This window comes from Mixophyes fleayi, chromosome 2, assembly GCF_038048845.1.
Source record: "Mixophyes fleayi isolate aMixFle1 chromosome 2, aMixFle1.hap1, whole genome shotgun sequence".
NCBI lineage: Eukaryota > Metazoa > Chordata > Amphibia > Anura > Limnodynastidae > Mixophyes > Mixophyes fleayi.
This window is the reverse complement of record NC_134403.1, coordinates 303,615,943-303,634,494: the sequence shown is the minus strand read 5'-3', so window position 1 is coordinate 303,634,494 and position 18,552 is coordinate 303,615,943. Positions and strand designations below refer to the sequence as shown.

Sequence of the window (18,552 nt, the reverse complement as noted above, 5' to 3'; positions counted from 1 at the left end):
TCTCCTCACTGGCCTCTACCAGTCTCACCTCGCCCCCCTTCGCTCTATACTTAACATGGCCGCTAGACTCATCTTCCTTTCACGCTGCTCCTCTTCTGCCTCTCCTCTCTGTATTGCTTTACACGGGCTCCCCTTCCCTTACAGAATCCTTTTTAAACTCCTTACCATCACTTACAAGGCCCACTCCCACTCAACACCCTCATACATCTCCAACCTCCTCTCTATTCACACTCCCTCCCGCTCCCTAATCGGCCAATGACTGTCTCCTCTCCTCCACCCTGATCACCACATGCCATTCCCGAATCCAGGATTTCTCCTGAGCTCCCCCTCTCAATTGAAATCTCACGCTCCATACTGCTGTCCCCTAATTTAAGTGCCCTCCTTCAAGCTGGGAACTACCAGTCTTTCACCTAACCCTCTCTCCATGCTCATCTCTTCACCTCTCTCTCTCTGTCCCCTTGGAGGGAGGGAAGGAGCGAGCTGCAGCAGCTCCCAGTTCCCGGACAATGTGCGGCATCACACACTGTCCCAGCAGCCTGGAGAGCAAGGAGAAGGAGTTACAGCTCAGCATAGGTAAGTATGTGTATGTGTCTAGGGGGGTTATGATATGTCTGAAGAGGGAATATGCTGTGTCTGAAGGTGGGGGTATGCTTTGCATGGAGGAGTTTGTATGATGTGTCTGTGGGGGAGGTATGTTGTCTCTGGGGGAGTATGCTGTGCCTGGAGGTGGGCGGTGTGATTTGTCGGGGGGTGGTGTGTTAAATGTTATGTTTTCTTTTAATGCATGTATTATATAGTGCATGATCTGTGTTTTGTACAGTGTTCACTTATTATTTTCCATATTTCATGTACCTATACATTTTCCAAACAGATGCCAACATTCCAGGATTCATACAAATATCCAGCACCTGGTTGTGAAAGCTGCAATAACAGGTAGGTGAGAATAACACCATTTTAATACATAATGTGGGGGATTCAAATGCCGGCTATGTGACACACAAACATCACGCAGTGCACATTTCCGGCAATTAAGGTGGAAATCTCCACTCATTTTTCCACGCACCTCTATGGGGTACAATGAAAAATGAGCAGAGATTTCTGTTAAAATCTGCGCCGCAAAGTGTCTCATGGACGTTCTGGAGACACTTTGCAGCTAATTGAATTCCCCCCATAATGTCATGTTTAAAGATGCGCAGCCTCAGCCCATGTTGGCCACGCCCCTCAATGGGCCCACTGCATACCAGCGGCGCACATCCCTTCTCTATGTGTGGAGTGGAGAGGGGGCTCAGAAAGTTGCTGTAGCGGGGCCCCAAATTCCTCTTGGCGGCAGGGCTGGATTTACCGCTAGGCAACATAGGCACCTGCCTAGGGCCTAGCGGCTCTCGGGGGGCACAGCTGGGGGGGACAGGAGTAATTTTTTAAAAAAATGAAAAAAAAAAAAATTGGCCCCTCCCCCGACTCGCGGCACCCCCCCCCCCCCCCCCGCGACTCGTGCGGGGAGGGGGTGCCGCGAGTCGGGGGAGGGGGGGTCGGGTGCCGCGAATCGGGTCCATAATGCGCGGCGGCATAATGCTTTCATATCTACGTAACTATAGGGGTATATGGTAGGCTGCAAAAATATAGTGCTATGGATTGTTTCAGGGAGGGGGCCCAAAAACAGTATCCTGCCTAGGGCCCTATGAGGTCTAAATCCGGCTCTGCTTGGCGGCCCTGATAACAGTGCACAATACCTAGCAAGCCTGCACCTGTAATACTGCATAAACCTGCATAAACTGTATTGCTAGAACTGCTGCTGTACTACAAAGTTGACAATTGCATATAGCTACTGTAAATCAAGATCATTAAACAGCAATCTGTTCAAGATCAAAAGCGTTGTGGCCTCACATCCACACTATCACCGCTGACACCTTTAATAACATCCAAAAGTATAACCAACAAGCCCGTGTCACTGTGAAAATCTATAACTAAAGTAATGTAATAACCCTATATAGGGCATAACAAGGAATATAGCATTATTTAAGTGGATGCAGCCTTTAATTGTATTGCAATTTGTTAGAACCGTAAACCAAATCGTGGGCATGGCTTTGTGGGAAGATAGAAATAGTTAGCTCAGTTATTTGTCTGTTGCTCTGCAGAAGGTGGTGGTGGAGCTTATTTCTCTTTGTTTTTGAAACATTTCTATCTCAAATATTAAAACTACAGTAACAGGAGATTATTGGATGATGTTAGGTAATAGTTCTCCATGGAAATACACAATTAATTTCTTACTCTGTAGCACTACACCTAATTATTTCTTTATCTATTCAACCACAATGGGCCTGGGGCAGAATTCGTCACAAATTGGTGTGATTTATGCTAAAACAGCCAGATGTAAAACTAACATATTTATACTCATTTGCTTAGCGTACGCATCTTTAGATCCGTGCTGGTCACCACCAGTAGTATATGTGCCTGGTCAGCTCCAGACACATGCCACAGACACTTATGTCCCACATGTGCCAATCTTTTTTATCAATTTGTTTTAAGTGCAACAATACCATTATTAGACATCAATAAAACTTTATCAAGCTGTGAGTTTGTGGTGGGTTTGAAAAGTGGAGATGTTGCCTTTAGCAACCAATCAGATTCTAGTTATCATTTACTTCGTACATTCTACAAAATGATAGCTAGAATCTGATTGGTTGCTATAGGTAACATCTCCAATTTTCAAACCCGCTGGAAAATAGAAACTTGATAAATTTACCCCCCAGTCCCATATGCGATGAGCAATTTCATGCAAAATATGATATGCAAGCTGACGTTAAATATGTGTATTTATTTAATAAAAATGGTCTATGTGCAGAAATGTGTTGTGACCTATAGTAAACAGAGTATTGCTGTATTTTTTCCAAGCAAAAAAGCAAATGTATATTTAGTTGCAACAGATTACAGCACAATTTTGCACTTAATTAGGCTCATTTGTGTCTAATAATACTATGATAAGGCAATTTATAATATGAACTCTTACCAATCATCCAGTCCACTTCCTCTACATTGTCTCCATACAAATCATGTTTGCTCCTTCCTCTAAACTCCTTGGTAGTATAAAGAGGCGTGTGGATATGGAGAAATGATACAAAGAGAAGAAAGGGTCCATCTTTGTTTCTGAAATAGGATAACATTTGTTATAACCATTTCATATTATGTGTTGTCATTTAAGCATTAAATAATAAAGCTGAAGGATATGATTTTTATTTTAAAGCAGCACTCCTACTTACTCAGTTAATTTCACTAAATGTGTACTTCCCCTTATTGGAGCCCTGGGAACTGCTTGCTGAAACAGTTTGTTCCGTGGCTCCTCCATTTCGGTGGTTGAGCACTGCATAGGGGTGCGTTAGTAGGAGAACCAATAAGAAAAAATAATCTCTGTGCTTCTGGATTTTTATTAAACATGGCAGAATTGATATGTAGTAAACACAGAACTGGCTTAAATAAATAATTTACATTTATTTCAAAACATACACATAATAGAAGCACATCGACTAAAAATAATATTCTCAATGTAAGAAAAAAATTCTCAATGAGGAGTGAGATATTTTGTAACAATTGCAAATATTATGTCAAAGTCTTATTATGCAGATAAAACCCACAGTTTGAAATTAGGAACTGATAAATCCCACATTATGAAGCATCCTCCATCGGGAATACTATGGAATAATCGCTCAAATCTGTAGGACGGTACCCACCCCACTTGGGATTATGGTTTTGATATCCAGAAAGAGCAAAGAAAGTTCTTAGGAGAAATGTGGCTCAACTAAAGTCCCAGTAATAATAATTATGAGAGATCACCAATATATCGAAGAGAGCCAGATTAAAGGAGGACATGCGCCGTGTCACCCTCTCCCGACAGTACCAGCTCAAGAAGTGCCTTTCTCAAGGACCAGCCACCTTACTTCCTTACTTTATGCTGCAGCAGATTATCCGTTCAACCCTGACCATATGTGTGTGGCTGCCTCCTCCTGTGTGTGCCTGCCTCCTCCTATTTCCCTTGCAGATACATGTCACATGGAATGTGCACCACATCACAGGCATGTGCACACTATTTAATCAGTGCTAAGCCAATGGATAGAGAAGTATAAATAATTATTAACTAATACTAAAGAGCTGATCAAAAATGGATGGGGGGAATGGGTAATATATTTTAAACTTGAGAACCCTTTTAAAAATATATACACATCAACATAAGTGACAACCTATTCTCCTGAGGCAACATCCACCCAGTCACACTAGCATATAGCTGTGACTACATCAAACTAATTGGCCAAATCATCTGCCTGTATAAAATATGGACTATCCAGTGAAAATCAGGACTGTTGAGGAAGAGTTTTATGTCTAGTTGACAAGTGTCCCTAATCCCAGACACAGTGTAAGTTTTTCAGAATTTGACCATGGAAATGCTTGTCCTATTCTATTACATAATATTTATACCATACTTTTCACAATATTGCTCTGGAAGCCTCAGTTTTGTTCTATGGAACATGCAAATATTTAGAACCCTGATTTGAGTTTACAGTTCCACTGATATTACAGCAAAGTAAATACAATCTTCTTTTAAGTATACAAATGTAACAGAAGATATAATTTATTGTTGTATTATGTATACCATACTCCCATCCAAAAATTATATTTTCATATATGCATTTTAATAGATCCTCACTGAAAAAAAAAGAAGAAATTAATCAATAAATAAATTATATCAGTGTTTTCCTTATGTTAATGCCATCCGGAGATGATTTTAACTTTTAGCGAAAAACTTTATCTTTATAGTATTTCTTTGAACTACTTCTTAAAATATATATTTTAGTCCCCCATTATGCCCTATTAGGGCAGCGGAAGCCAGCAAAAACAGTGTTATTGCTGGTTGTAACCCTGTTAGTATAACTAGGAAAGTGAAAACAAGCGATGAACACACACAATATCTGGTAAGAGTTATCCTTGTTTGAAAGAAAAGATTTCCATGTTTCAAACTAGGTTACCCCCATGCCTGTCGGAGACAGGATGAGGGAGATCACATTTCTTAAAGCCTCTCCAATCCTTGGGTTCTCATTCTCTCTCTTAGTATTGGGGGCTGAAAAGATGCATTTTGACATTATTGTGCACGTCCAAAAAGATGTCACTAGCTCTATACCCGTTACCCAACTGTGAAAGAAGTAATATGCACAGATCAATTGCAGATTGCCTGGAGAGTATTCTTTCATGATCCCCGAAACCTCTGCACTGCAGACAACATGGGGAATACATAAACTAACATAAAAGAGCTACTAATAACATTCACAGATATATATGAAAAAGCTTCAGAAGCTTATCAGAAATTATATATTTTGATATATATTTGAGATAAAGTTATGACCATGTAGAGAGAAATGTTCCTACACGCAGCTGACTTCCTGTCAATAAGGAAAATGCAGCCAACTTTTTTTGGTTAAATTTATCAGAAAATAGCTGGTAACAAAGAACAAGTTACATTCAGCCATGGCTGCCATCAGAAACCCCTTAAAACCTTCTAAGCAGGACCCCTTTCTGTCCCACCCCTCATTTAGCGATTTAAATACGATCGTTCTTGGTGGCTAGTATACAAATCAGAGCCCATTTTGGTGAATACTGTACAAACAAGACCTCCAAGCTGGTGTCTAGTGTATGGCTATATCTCCAAATTGGTGGCTAGTGTACTGTATGACAGGTCTCCACCTCATACAATGTACTCACCATCTGCCAGTTTTTTTCTTGTTCATTTGGTGAAGAACCACAAGGAATTACATCTTATAGAAAGGTCCCAGCATGTGTGCTGATTTGGTAAGTGTAAGACAGGAAACTCTTTGTATCATTCCTGAAGAATGCTGTGAACTGTCAGACAGAGGTTACTGGCAGCTCCTAGTGGCTTTTCCCTATGGGCAAGAAGTGAATTGCAGTGCGAGGCCCGAACATGATGGTGGAAGGAGAGCCCCACACTACCAAGTAGAAATGTGCACAGACCACTGTGTTCTGATTTTGGTTCTAAAACCATTTTTGTGTTTTGGTTTTGGGCAAAACAATTTCATATGTTTGCTTTTGGTTTGGATCTGAATTTCATTAAAATTGTGAAAAACAGGTAAATTGTGTAATTTTGAGCTGCTTTTGCATTAGTATTAATATAATTTACATTTCGACTATTTTCTAATGACTACCTCACACCTATCAATATTTTTACCAATATTGGCCAAAGGCTGCAGCAGCATGGCAGATAGGATGACAGTATAATAAGGAAAAGAACACCTTTAAAATATACAGACAGAGCACTGCTTGATAGGATGGTAGTTTTAGAAAAGAAGATAGACCAAGGTGCACCTCACCTAGAAGTGAAATGGTGGGAGAAAGACAATTGACTTGTTTATTCTCAACATTAGACAGCATATGTGACACATTGGAGAATGGCAGTAATAAAAGCTTATAAGACAGATATAGGCATCAATCGACTTTTAAGACAAGACAATAGACCAAGGTGTGCTGCACCCAGAAGTGCAATTGTCGGAGAAAAGCCACCAACTTATTTGTTATCTTTAATGTTAGACAGCATTTGTGATACATTGTAGAGAGGCAGTAATAAATTACTCATTACTCATTAGATTGATAGCGGTGGAATAAAAATACATTTTATAGAAGACAAAAGACTAATATGGGCAAAGCCATTAGATAAAATAGTGCAAGATGGGCTTTGTGCCCTCCTACCCACCCTCATTTTAAAAAGGACATGCATAGTTTAACAAACTAAGCTATTCTGTTGCAGGGAATGCCACTTTTTATGATTGATTTGTTTGGGCTACCAGAAAAAAGAACATTTTGGTTGTTGCTTGTTGAACTGTAGAATATAGTGATTTTAACAATTTACATTATGCTAACAGGGTCAACTTCCTCAATGTTGACAATATTATTACCCTCATCATCATCACACAATATTATTTCATCCCTACTGGAATCCAGCGTTAAAGATTCTGTTTGTTATTGGCAGCAACAATGGCATTGCTCATACAATTTGTAGTTGTTACGGCTCAATAGGTATCTGTGTCAATCCCAGTTAGCACTAGCAGACCAGAGACAGGGAATCTAACATATTCCTGAGTATTGACCGCCGCAAGGCGGTGAATACCGAGGAACACAAGGCCCAAGGAGGAAGACAGAGAACTCCTGGAGAATCTGAGACCGAATAGAGAAAAGGCAGGAACACACTGTAGTAGCACTTGAGATCTGGCCGATGAGAACAGGTACACGGGAAGTCAGGCAGAGTAGTCAGACAGCCTAGGATCTGGTACACAGAATAGTAGGCAGCGAGTAGTCAGTCAGGCAAGCATCTGGTGCACGGAATATCAGACAGAGAATCGGCAGACAAGCCAAGTTTGCTACACAGGATAACAACAGCGCATAGTCAGACAGGCCAAGTTCGGTATACAGGGAGATCCAGCAACATGCAGTCAGACAAGCCAAGTTTGGTACACAGGAATCCAGCAGGGCGTAGCCAGACAGGCAGAAGTGGTACAAAGAAGATGCAGCTAAAAGCGCCACACAAGGAGCAACACAGAGGAGTCAGACGCACAGCAACCAAGTTGCACTGACACTGAGCAAGTGTCAGTGCTGAGATTATATAGAGGCAGATCCAAAAAGCCCACCCCAACAGTCATGTGACCTGCTACCAGGAAGTGCCGATCGCGGCACAGAGGAGACAGCGCTGGGATGAGGAAAGGTAAGAGCATTTTGATAGTTCATTTTCATGAACACTAGGTTTGTTTGTTTTTTTTACATTTTTGGGAAGTATCCTCCTTCAATGATTGCTCAACAATATTCCCAGCTATGCTAAACACTCTTTCCGAGTGTGCACTAAAGGGTGGGCAGCTAAAATACACCATAGCTACCTCGTACAATAGGCTCCAAATTGCCCTTTTTCCTCCCTGATTTCAAATGGATTGTCTGAAATACAAATCTGTACGCTGTCATTAAAGTAATGATCCACTAATACAAGGTGTATCAGATTGAGGCATGGTAGAAGTGTTAATATACTTAGACATTTCTTTTAAGCCTAACAACATGTCATAATAATCTTTAACATTGGTCCTTTGTACTAATTCATCATTGGCGTGACCCTTAGAAAAGGTAAGTTTTTTTTTAATCTTTAGGAGAGTTTTAGCAGGGTGAACCATTTTGCTATGATATTCCTGAGTTTTTGTAACCTAGTTAGACCAATATGTTTATTAGTGATGCCATGCAGCTACAGAAAGTAGCTTGCTTGTGATTGGCCTGGCATTGTGCAAGCACTACACTGCTGCAAGGGTGAGTAGGAGAAGGTTGATGATGCTACAGCCGCTGCTGCTGCTGAAGGCTATACACCTACCTAATGGGCTTTTATGGTCATGTGTAGTTTTGTTTAACCAGTAACACTTGTCCACATATCCGTAGTTAAATGGAATGTTGGTACAATGGCATTTTCTAAGGACTAAAAAACGTTGTGTTTAATCTCCTGGATGAACTGAGGAAGAAACAGAAATGAGATGGAATATGGTAAAAGCGGATGTATTGATGGCGGAAATTGGACACACATCCAATGCTAGCATCTCTATTATGGCTTTAGTGATCATTTGTATGCTGGCTTTCATGCTTGGTTTCTCTTGCAAACGTTTCTCCTGTTGTTTGCTGATACTGGACTGCATGTTAGTATGCATGTTTTTCCAGCTTCCAGCTCAGTGCAAGGATGTAACAGGGAGGAAGTGCCTAGATGGACACATTCCTACCTCTACTTATTGTGGCATCACATAGGCTACAGATGCCTTGACAAATGTTATTTGGGTTGGGATATATTTCCACGTGCAAGAGGTAGATTTTTTTTATCTTTAACCCCGGCATAACAATGTGCTTATCATAGGCATGAGGTGGTAACACTGGTGGCTGCATTTCTTGGACGCAATCATAATCATCCTCCTCATTACCTTGTTTAACTACACATTCATCATTGTCAGATCCACAATTATCCCCCTCATCCTGTTGCACATTATCAAGTTTGAAAGTAGCATACTCAGTTTCAATGTCTAAATCATCATCATTACTACTCATCCTCACATTTCCTAATAGTTGAGAAATATTGGAAGGAGGCTGCTATATAATTACAGTGTCATAATCTGTATGTCAGACTGACATATCGGACGCATGGACACCATTAGACTCTCCTGAGTTTTCTGTAAATGCCCAATTTGTCCTTCAGCCTCAGTGTTTATTTCATGCACTCATTTGGCTGTTTTGGATATGGAAGAAGGTTTTGCATGGGAAGTTACAGAAGATGTATGACCGTGTTGGGTACTAGCTTTTGCAATGGACATTTTAGTGCATGTAAGAGCAGTAGCAGAACTACTATTAGCAAAAAGTGGCCATGGTCTGAGATTTTTCTTGCCACTGCAAGTGGTGTATGGAAGGTTAGCAATTTTTTAGACAAATCTCCACATTCCTCAGTAACTTTCCCATTAATCCTTACATCTTGTGATTTCACTGCTTTTTTGATTTCAAGTGCTGTTTTTGTTTAAAGTGTGGAGTTGGTTCCATTAAGGATTGCTGTGCTGTGCTGAGAGAGTGATATAGTTTGGGGAATTATTCTGTGTGTTTATTGAACGGGATTCGTTTTTTCTGTGTGTTTATTAAGTGTTTTTTTTTGTTTTTTTTTCCTTCTCTCTGTTAGATCTAGTGGGTGTGGTTTAATTGCATAGTTGATACAGCTGGTTAGTGCAAGCTCTATTTAACAGGAGGTAGCAAGCGATTTCATTGAGCTTGTGATTTCACTGCTTTTTTGATTTCAAGTGCTGTTTTTATTTAAAGTGTGGAGTTGGTTCCATTAAGGAGTTGAATCCAGGAAGGGGTTTAAACTGGTAAGTGGCTAGGGAAGGCTAGTACTAAAGTTCACTGTAGGCTATAAGAAGTTAGGTTAGCCATAATAAGATGAGTAGTAGCAGGCTTGATGATCTCACTCAATGCATATCTTGTCATATGTATGCACACTTGGAGCAAGTGTTCCAAGGTTTATACCTCTGTGAGAAATGTGAGCAATTGGTCTCTTTGGAAGCCCAGGTAACTGATCTAAAGCAGACCATTGCAACATTGAGAGACATTGCCAACCTGGAGCAGAGTTTACAGCTCACCGTTGATGCGTTAGCTGAGCAGGGTGGAGCAGAGACAGAGGAGGATGCACAGGTAGGCAGCTGGGTAACAGTTACTAGGGGTAGCAGAGGGAGGAAGAGGCAGGCCAGTTCTGAGCTAGGCAATCCCAGCAGATTTGCCAGATTGGATGAAGATACTGTGGAAGGCAGTTCAGAATTGGTAGAGTTGGATGACACTGCTTCCTCTAGCAACCAGGGGAATGGTCTCTCCAGCACAGAGGGGACCAAAGTTACTCAGGGACCCAGGCAGATTGTGGTGGTAGGGGATTCAATTATTAGGAAGGTAGATAGGGCAATCTGTTACCGGGACCGTGCATGCCGAACAGTGTGTTGTCTCCCGGGTGCTCGGGCTCGGCATATTGCGGATCGGGTGGACAGATTGTTGGGAGGGGCTGGGAATGACCCAGCGGTTTTGGTGCATGTTGGCACCAATGACCGAGTTAGAGGAAGAAGGGGTGTCCTAAAGAATGATTTCAGGGACATAGGTCGCAAACTTAAGGCAAGGACATCCAAGGTAGTATTTTCGGAAATACTACCTGTGCCACGCGCTAGTCCAGGGAGGCAGCGGGAGATTAGGGAGGTTAATGCGTGGCTAAAAGATTGGTGTAGGAAGGAGGGTTTTGGATTCTTAGAGCACTGGGCTGATTTCTCGGTCAGTTGCCATCTTTATTGTCGTGATGGATTGCACCTGAATGAGGAGGGGGCTGCAGTGCTAGGGGAGAGAATGGTTAGAAGGTTGGAGGAGATTTTAAACTAGGCTCCGGGGGGGAGGGACAAGCAAGTATTTATGGGATAGACATTGAGAGTAGTAAGGAGGAATTTAACAAGAGTAAAGGGGGTGGAGAGGGGGGAAAGGGAAGCATAGCCGATAAGGAGCGGCCCTTTTTAAAGCAAAAAGAAATACCTAAGGGAGCCAATAGACTTAAGTGTATGCTTGCAAATGCAAGAAGCCTGACAGGTAAAATGGGGGAGTTAGAACTAGTAGCAATGAATGAGCAGTATGATATTATAGGTATTACTGAGACCTGGTGGGATGATACACATGACTGGGCAGTCAACTTGGAAGGCTATTCTCTCTTCAGGAGGGATAGGGTAAATAAAAGGGGAGGAGGAGTATGTCTTTATATTAAGCCAGAATTAAAACCAAGTATTCAGGAAGTTATATATGAGAATATTGGTGATAATATAGAGGCATTGTGGGTGGAAATATCCAGCGGAGGAAAAAGTTCAGAGAAGTTTCTGATAGGGATATGCTATAAACCGCCAGATATTAGTACGATTGAGGAAGCCCAACTTCTACAGCAAATTGAAAAGGCTACACAACTAGGTCAAATTTTAATTATGGGGGATTTTAATTATCCGGACATTGATTGGAGTACTGAGACCTGCGGTACAGCTAGGGGAAATAGGTTTCTGAGCACGCTAAAAGACCATTACATGTCCCAATTAGTTGAGGAACCAACTAGGAACCGGACTATACTGGACCTAGTAATAACAAACAATGTAGACGTAATATCAAATATTCAAGTAAAGGAGCACTTGGGAAACAGTGATCATAATATGGTCTCATTTGAAATTAGTTTCCAGAAACAACAGTATAAGGGATCAACTAGGACTGTAAACTTTAAAAAGGCAAATTTTAATATGCTAAAGGAGTCTATAAAGAGCATAGACTGGGACAAAGCCTTTGAAGGAAAAAATACGGAAGAAATGTGGGCTGTCTTTAAAATGTTGTTGGAAACATACACGTATAAGTTCATTCCTATGGGAAATAAATGTAAAAGAATTAAGTCTAAACCAATGTGGCTAAATAAAAAGGTAAGAGAAGAAATGCAAAGGAAGAAGCATGCATTTAAATTGTTTAAGTCTGAAGGGTCAGAGGAGTCCTTCCATAGGTACAAGGAATGTAATAAAACATGCAAAAAGGAAATTAGATTGGCTAAATTAGAAAATGAAAGGCACGTTGCAAAAGAAAGTAAGACAAACCCCAAAAAGTTTTTTAAGTATATAAATGGCAAAAGGATTAAAAAAGATAATATAGGACCACTAAGAAGTGAGATGGGTGAATTGATAAATGATACTAAGGAAAAAGCAGAGATATTAAACACGTTCTTTTCTTCAGTATTTACCAGAGAGGAACAAATGGCAGGAGTAATACATAAAAATGGAAATGAAACCATGCCATTAATTAATACTTGGTTGTCAGAGGAAGAAGTCCAAAGGCGACTGAAGAATATTAAGATAAATAAAGCTCCAGGTCCAGATGGCATACACCCAAGGGTCTTTATGGAATTAAACTCGGAAATAGCTAGACCGCTATTCTTAATTTTCAGAGATTCAATCTCATCAGGCTCAGTACCAAGGGATTGGCGAATAGCAGATGTGGTGCCGTTGTTTAAAAAGGGGACGAGATCACAACCAGAGAATTATAGACCTGTAAGCCTGACATCAATAGTGGGGAAACTACTGGAAGGTATTTTAAGGGACAGTATTCAGGATTACTTGGTACGCAATAAAATTATTAGTGGGAATCAACATGGATTTGTGAGGGATAGGTCATGTCAAACTAATCTAATTAGTTTCTACGAGGAAGTTAGTGGGAACTTAGACCAGGGCAGGACAGTAGATGTGGTCTACTTAGATTTTGCAAAGGCCTTTGATACAGTGCCACACAAGAGGTTGGTTTACAAAATAAGGGAACTGGGTCTAGAAATCAAAATTTGTACTTGGATCGAAAACTGGTTAGAGAATAGGGAACAGAGAGTTGTGATAAATGGAACATTTTCTAATTGGTCAAAGGTCTTAAGTGGAGTTCCTCAAGGTTCCGTGCTGGGACCACTCCTTTTTAATATATTTATTAATGACCTTGGTGATGGTTTAGAGAGTAAAGTTTCTATTTTTGCAGATGACACTAAACTCTGTAAGGTAATAAAATCAGAGCAAGATGTAGCTTCTCTACAGAGGGACTTAAATAAACTGGAGGATTGGGCGGCTAAATGGAATATGAGGTTTAACACAGATAAATGTAAGGTTATGCATTCAGGGATCAAAAACAAGAACGCAATCTATAAATTAAATGGAATTAATTTGGGAGAATCTATAATGGAAAAGGATTTGGGAGTGCTCGTAGACAGTAGACTTAGCAATAGTGCTCAATGTCAAGCAGCAGCTGCAAGGGCAAACAAAGTATTGGCATGCATAAAAAGGGGCATAGATGCAAGGGAAGACAGTGTAATTTTGCCACTGTATAAATCATTGGTAAGACCTCATCTTGAATATGCAGTACAGTTCTGGGCACCACTCTATAAAAAAGATAATTTGGAACTAGAAAGGGTTCAGAGAAGGGCGACAAAATTGATAAAGGGTATGGAGTCATTAAGTTATGAGGAAAGGTTAGCCAGTTTAGGCATGTTTACTTTAGAAAAGAGGCGTCTAAGGAGAGATATGATTACTATGTACAAATACATTAGGGGTCAATACAGAGAGCTTTCATGGGAACTTTTTAACCCAAGGACCATACACAGGACACGTGGTCATCCCCAAAGGTTAGAGGAGAGGAAATTTCACAACCAGCAAAGGAAGGGGTTCTTTACAGTAAGGGCAGTCAAGATATGGAATTCATTGCCAGGGAAGGTTGTGATGGCAGATTCAATAGATATGTTTAAGAAAGGGTTAGACAAATTTTTAGCGGAAAGGTGTATCCAGGGATACGACCGTTAATTTAAAATAAAGGATAGTAGTGGATATAGGGTAAAAATTGGATTGCAATATTGAGTCTGGGGGGATTTTCAAAATTGAAACAGATGGGCGGTTGCCTACTCCGGATTAATTTCAAATATAAGTGCAGGATCGCAGGAGATCCAAAATAGGTTGAACTTGATGGACTGGTGTCTTTTTTCAACCTCATCAACTATGTTACTATGTTACTATGTTACATCAAAAGCTGATATATTTTTGTGACTGCTAGTATTTCAGTGATAGCGCCCATCACACAATTGCCTTCAGATTGAAACACTTGGATTTAAAAACCAGGAAATATTTTTTTTTGGTGGGGAGGAATTGCTCAGTATCAAATAGCACTCTGTTTTATGGCCAATTACTAATACAAAGGCCAGTGATTCTGCTCCTCACACTATAGCCATCACAGTGAACCACTTGGATTTTATTAGCATTAAATAAGTTAAATACTGTCTGTTTTTTCATGTAGCACACAAATACTTGATAGTTTATTTGTACATTGAAATTTAAAATATTTGTGTGCTACATGAACAACAGACAGTATTTAACTTATAAGCAAAATAGAAAACTAGTGTCACTCACCGGACTGTGAGTGCTTCTTCCCGGACATTTAGGAACCGTGGCCGTCCTCCATCCTGAGGGACTGCGCATGCGCAGCCCTTTCTAAACCTTCAGTGTATGTTCCTTTAACTTAATTGGCAGATCAGGCAACCTCCCTATATTAAGCACCTGTGGTCAACACCACGTTGCCTGATCTTGGAGTCTCATTCCCCATGAGTCTCTGAAGGTGTTCCTGTGTTTCCTCGTTTATTCAGCCCAGCTGATTCCTGTGGTTTCCAAACCACTTCTACCTCTGTGGTTTCCAAACCACTTCTACTTCTGTGGTTCCCATACCACTTCTACCATCTACTGTATCATCGTGACTGTGAGCTGATTCCTATCCGCTGCCTCCGTGCACTACAGTCTTCTAACCACTTCAACTCTACCATGTATTATTGGGACTGTTAGCTGATGCCTATCCGCTGCCTCCGTGCACTACAGTCTTCTAACCACTTCAACTCTACCATGTATTATTGGGACTGTTAGCTGATGCCTATCCGCTGCCTCCGTGCACTACAGTCTTTCATTCACATCCACTCACCTGTTCATGATTGTGACTGCCAGCTGATTCCTATCCGCTGCCTCCGTGCACTACAGTCTTCAACCTGCAACTCGTCTGTGTTTCATCATCGTGACTGCTAGCTGATTCCTATCCGCTGCCTCCGTGCACTACAGTCTTCAACCTGCAACTCGTCTGTGTTTCATCATCGTGACTGCTAGCTGATTCCTATCCGCTGCCTCCGTGCACTACAGTCTTCAACCTGCAACCCGTCTGTGTTTCATCGTGACTGTTTGGCTAATTCCTATCCGCTGCCTCTGTGCGCTTCAGTCTTCAGTCCTTGTCAACTCTCCCGTGTTTCCTTGAGCCTGCTGCCACTATTGCTACCCGCTATTCTCCGTGATCAACAGTTCCAGTTCAACTCTGCTCTCCCGTGTCCCATCGTTACTGCACCTGCTGGTTGCTATTGGCTACCTCCGTGTTCCCGCAGAGACCCGCTGCTGTTACTCCTCAGCGCTACTCATCCATCTACTGCTGATCCGCTCTCCACGCCTTCCTGTGTTCCCTGCTGGTCTACCTACCTGTGCGCTGCACCTGCTAGACCACCGCTTCACCCATCCAGGGACTTTGCATCCTGCCGGCCTCCTGCCGTTCAGGTATCTCTGCACTCCTGTCTGACTGCCTTCTCCTGAACCACGGTATGCATACTTCCCATTGACTGTGCTGTGTATTGCATACCTTGCTGGACTGTGTTGGTTCTTCTCTGGAGTGTGCTATCCGCTGAGTCTATTGCCATCATTGACTGTGTTATCTCGTGCTGGATTCCTTCTAGAGACTTTCTATATTGGCAGTGTTGTTCAGTCATCTATACATTTATATTGTGCATATTACTGTGGATCAAAGTCAAGGTGCCCGTGTATATCTTGTGTTGCAGTCTCTCCCCGTGCACCTCCTCACATATATATTCAGTGGTACAACTTGCTGGTGGCAGACCACTGACCCCTGTTTCCAGTTTCACCTATTCCAGTATCCTCTCACATAGCAGTGGTACAACTTGCTAACGCAGACCACTGACTCCCCGGATACCTCCACTTGGATTCTATTCCTTCACTCAGACAGCGGTACAACTTGCTATCCGCAGACCGCTGACTCTCATCACCCCCTCGTTTCTGTTGGACATTCCTCCTCACTATAGCAGTGGTACAACTTGCTACCGCAGACCACTGACTACCTTCACGTGTCCTTTGTCCATACAGTTCCTCGTGTATTACTACCTTCATATTGCCAGTGCTGCTAGTCATAGACTTTCCTGAGCATCTCATCATCTGCTATTTCCTGTTCCGTGATCACCCTGCTACCAGAGTACCATATTACCACCTACAGAGCCGTAACTAGGGTGGTGCGGGCGGTGCCGTCGCCCCGAGCGCAAGCCCGAGGGGGCGCAGCAGCCGCCCGCTACCTTCCCCTCTGTGGCTCAAAGTAAAAAAAAAATATCTAAAAAAAATAAAATAAAATAAAATAAAAAAATATTGCCCCCCCCCCGCGACTCATGCAGGGGGGGTGCCGCGAGTCGGGGGAGGGGGGGGTCGGTTACCGCGAGTCGGGGGAGGGGGGGTCGGGTGCCGCGAGTCGGGGGAGGGGCTAGTGTGGTGGCTGGTCAAAGAATGATCACACTGTCTGTCAGACAGTGTGTATAAAGTTATTTGTCAGGACCCGCCCCCTCCCCTTCCAGGATGCTGTGCTCCGCTCCACCCCCCCCTCTGAAAAGAAAGTGAGGAGCGGCCATTGCTGAGCAGAGAGAGTGAGTCCCCTGCATCTACTGCTGACTGCTATGCTGACCATCCAGGAGGGAAGAAAAATAGGTAAGTAAATGTTATATTGTAATTAAAATATATATTTAAAAAAAAAAAATAGGAAATAGGGTGCTCCATCCAGGAGCAAAAACTGAGGGAGTGTAGTGGGGAAGCAAAATCTATGGGGGCAGGGGACATGAAAATGTATAATGATTATTTTTTGGTATTGTATTTTTTGGTATTTTTCTCCCCAGTCCCTCTCATCTACCCCCTTGTGCCACCTTCTCCCCAGTCCCTCTCATCTACCCCCCTGTCCCACCTTCTCCACAGTCCCTCTCATCTACCCCCCTGTGCCACCTTCTCCCCAGTCCTTCTCATCTACCCCCCTGTCCCACCTTCTCAGTTCCTCTCATCTACCCCCCTGTCCCACCTTCTCCACAGTCCCTCTCATCTACCCCCCTGTGCCACCTTCTCCCCAGTTCCTCTCATCTACTCCCCCCCCCATGTGCCACCTTGTCCCCAGGCTCTCTCATCTACTACCCCCTCTGTGCCACCTTGTCCCCAGGCTCTCTCATCTACTACCCCCTCTGTGCCACCTTGTCCCCAGGCCCTTTCATCTACTACCCCCTCTGTGCCACCTTGTCCCCAGGCTCTCTCATCTACTACCCCCTCTGTGCCACCTTGTCCCCAGGCTCTCTCATCTACTACCCCCTCTGTGCCACCTTCTCCCCTGTCCCTCTCATCTACCCCCTTGCACCATCTTCTCCCCTATTCCTCTTACTTGTCATCCTGCAGCCCACTTCCAGCACTGGGTTTATATGTATTTAAAAATCCAAATTTATATAGTGTATGTCGTGTAAAGTACAGGAAATAGAAAATTTGTCATTTTCATATTCATAATCTATGATTTCTATTTTCCTCCACATAGTGTCTATTGCAAAAAATACAGGTGTAGCCAAGGGCTCTTATATTTCTTCCCTATAGTGAGAGAAATTTGTATAGGTTACACCTGTATTTTTGAGGCTACCAACTACACAGCAATACAAAAGAATTCATTCAGTAAAGTGCTAGCCACACCCCCACATTAGGTTGGCCACACCCACTTGGCAAATGTCACTCCCACTTAGATGGGGGGCGCCGGTGCCCTGTCTCGCCCAGGGCACTAAAATGTCTAGTTACGGCACTGACCACCTATACTGCTCTGGTAAGCCTATCACCTGGTGATCCCTGGGTAAAGACTCCTAGTGCCCGTGACAGTAAGATCAGGCCATGACAGACCCAGATACGGAACCTACCGCTAAAGAGATGCTGCAGCACCTGGTCAGCCGTGTGGAGCAACAGGATGCTCGCCAACAGCTGTTACTTCAATGTTACCAATCGTTAACCTCCCAAGGAACATCTGGACAGACTGTTACAGCTAATATTGAAGCTCCTGTGCTTTCCTCCGTTTCCCCAGTGCCATCCCAGGTGTCTACAGTTCCTACGCTTCACCTGCCTACTCCGTCAAAATACGACGGGGACCCCAAAACTTGTAGAGGTTTCCTTAACCAATGTTCAGTCCATTTTGAACTCCAACCTCAAAATTTTTCTACCCATCGTTCCAGAGTGGCCTATCTTATCTCATTGTTTTCTGGACAAGCCCTGGCTTGGGCCTCCCCTCTGTGGGAAAGAAACGATCCAATTCTACAAGATAGTGCCAAATTCATTTCCACGTTCC

The 18,552-nt window shown here is 42.6% G+C and overlaps 1 protein-coding gene across 1 annotated transcript in view; it reads right to left on the bottom strand.

The window, feature by feature from the left end:
- Window positions 1-18,552, bottom strand: part of LOC142140431 (arylsulfatase D-like) — a 65,197-nt gene that overhangs the window by 13,946 nt on the left and 32,699 nt on the right. Inside the window, exon 5 of the mRNA XM_075198183.1 lies at window positions 3,008-3,144. Within this exon, the coding sequence (XP_075054284.1) occupies window positions 3,008-3,144 (137 nt within the window). The remainder of the gene's footprint in view (window positions 1-3,007; window positions 3,145-18,552) is intronic.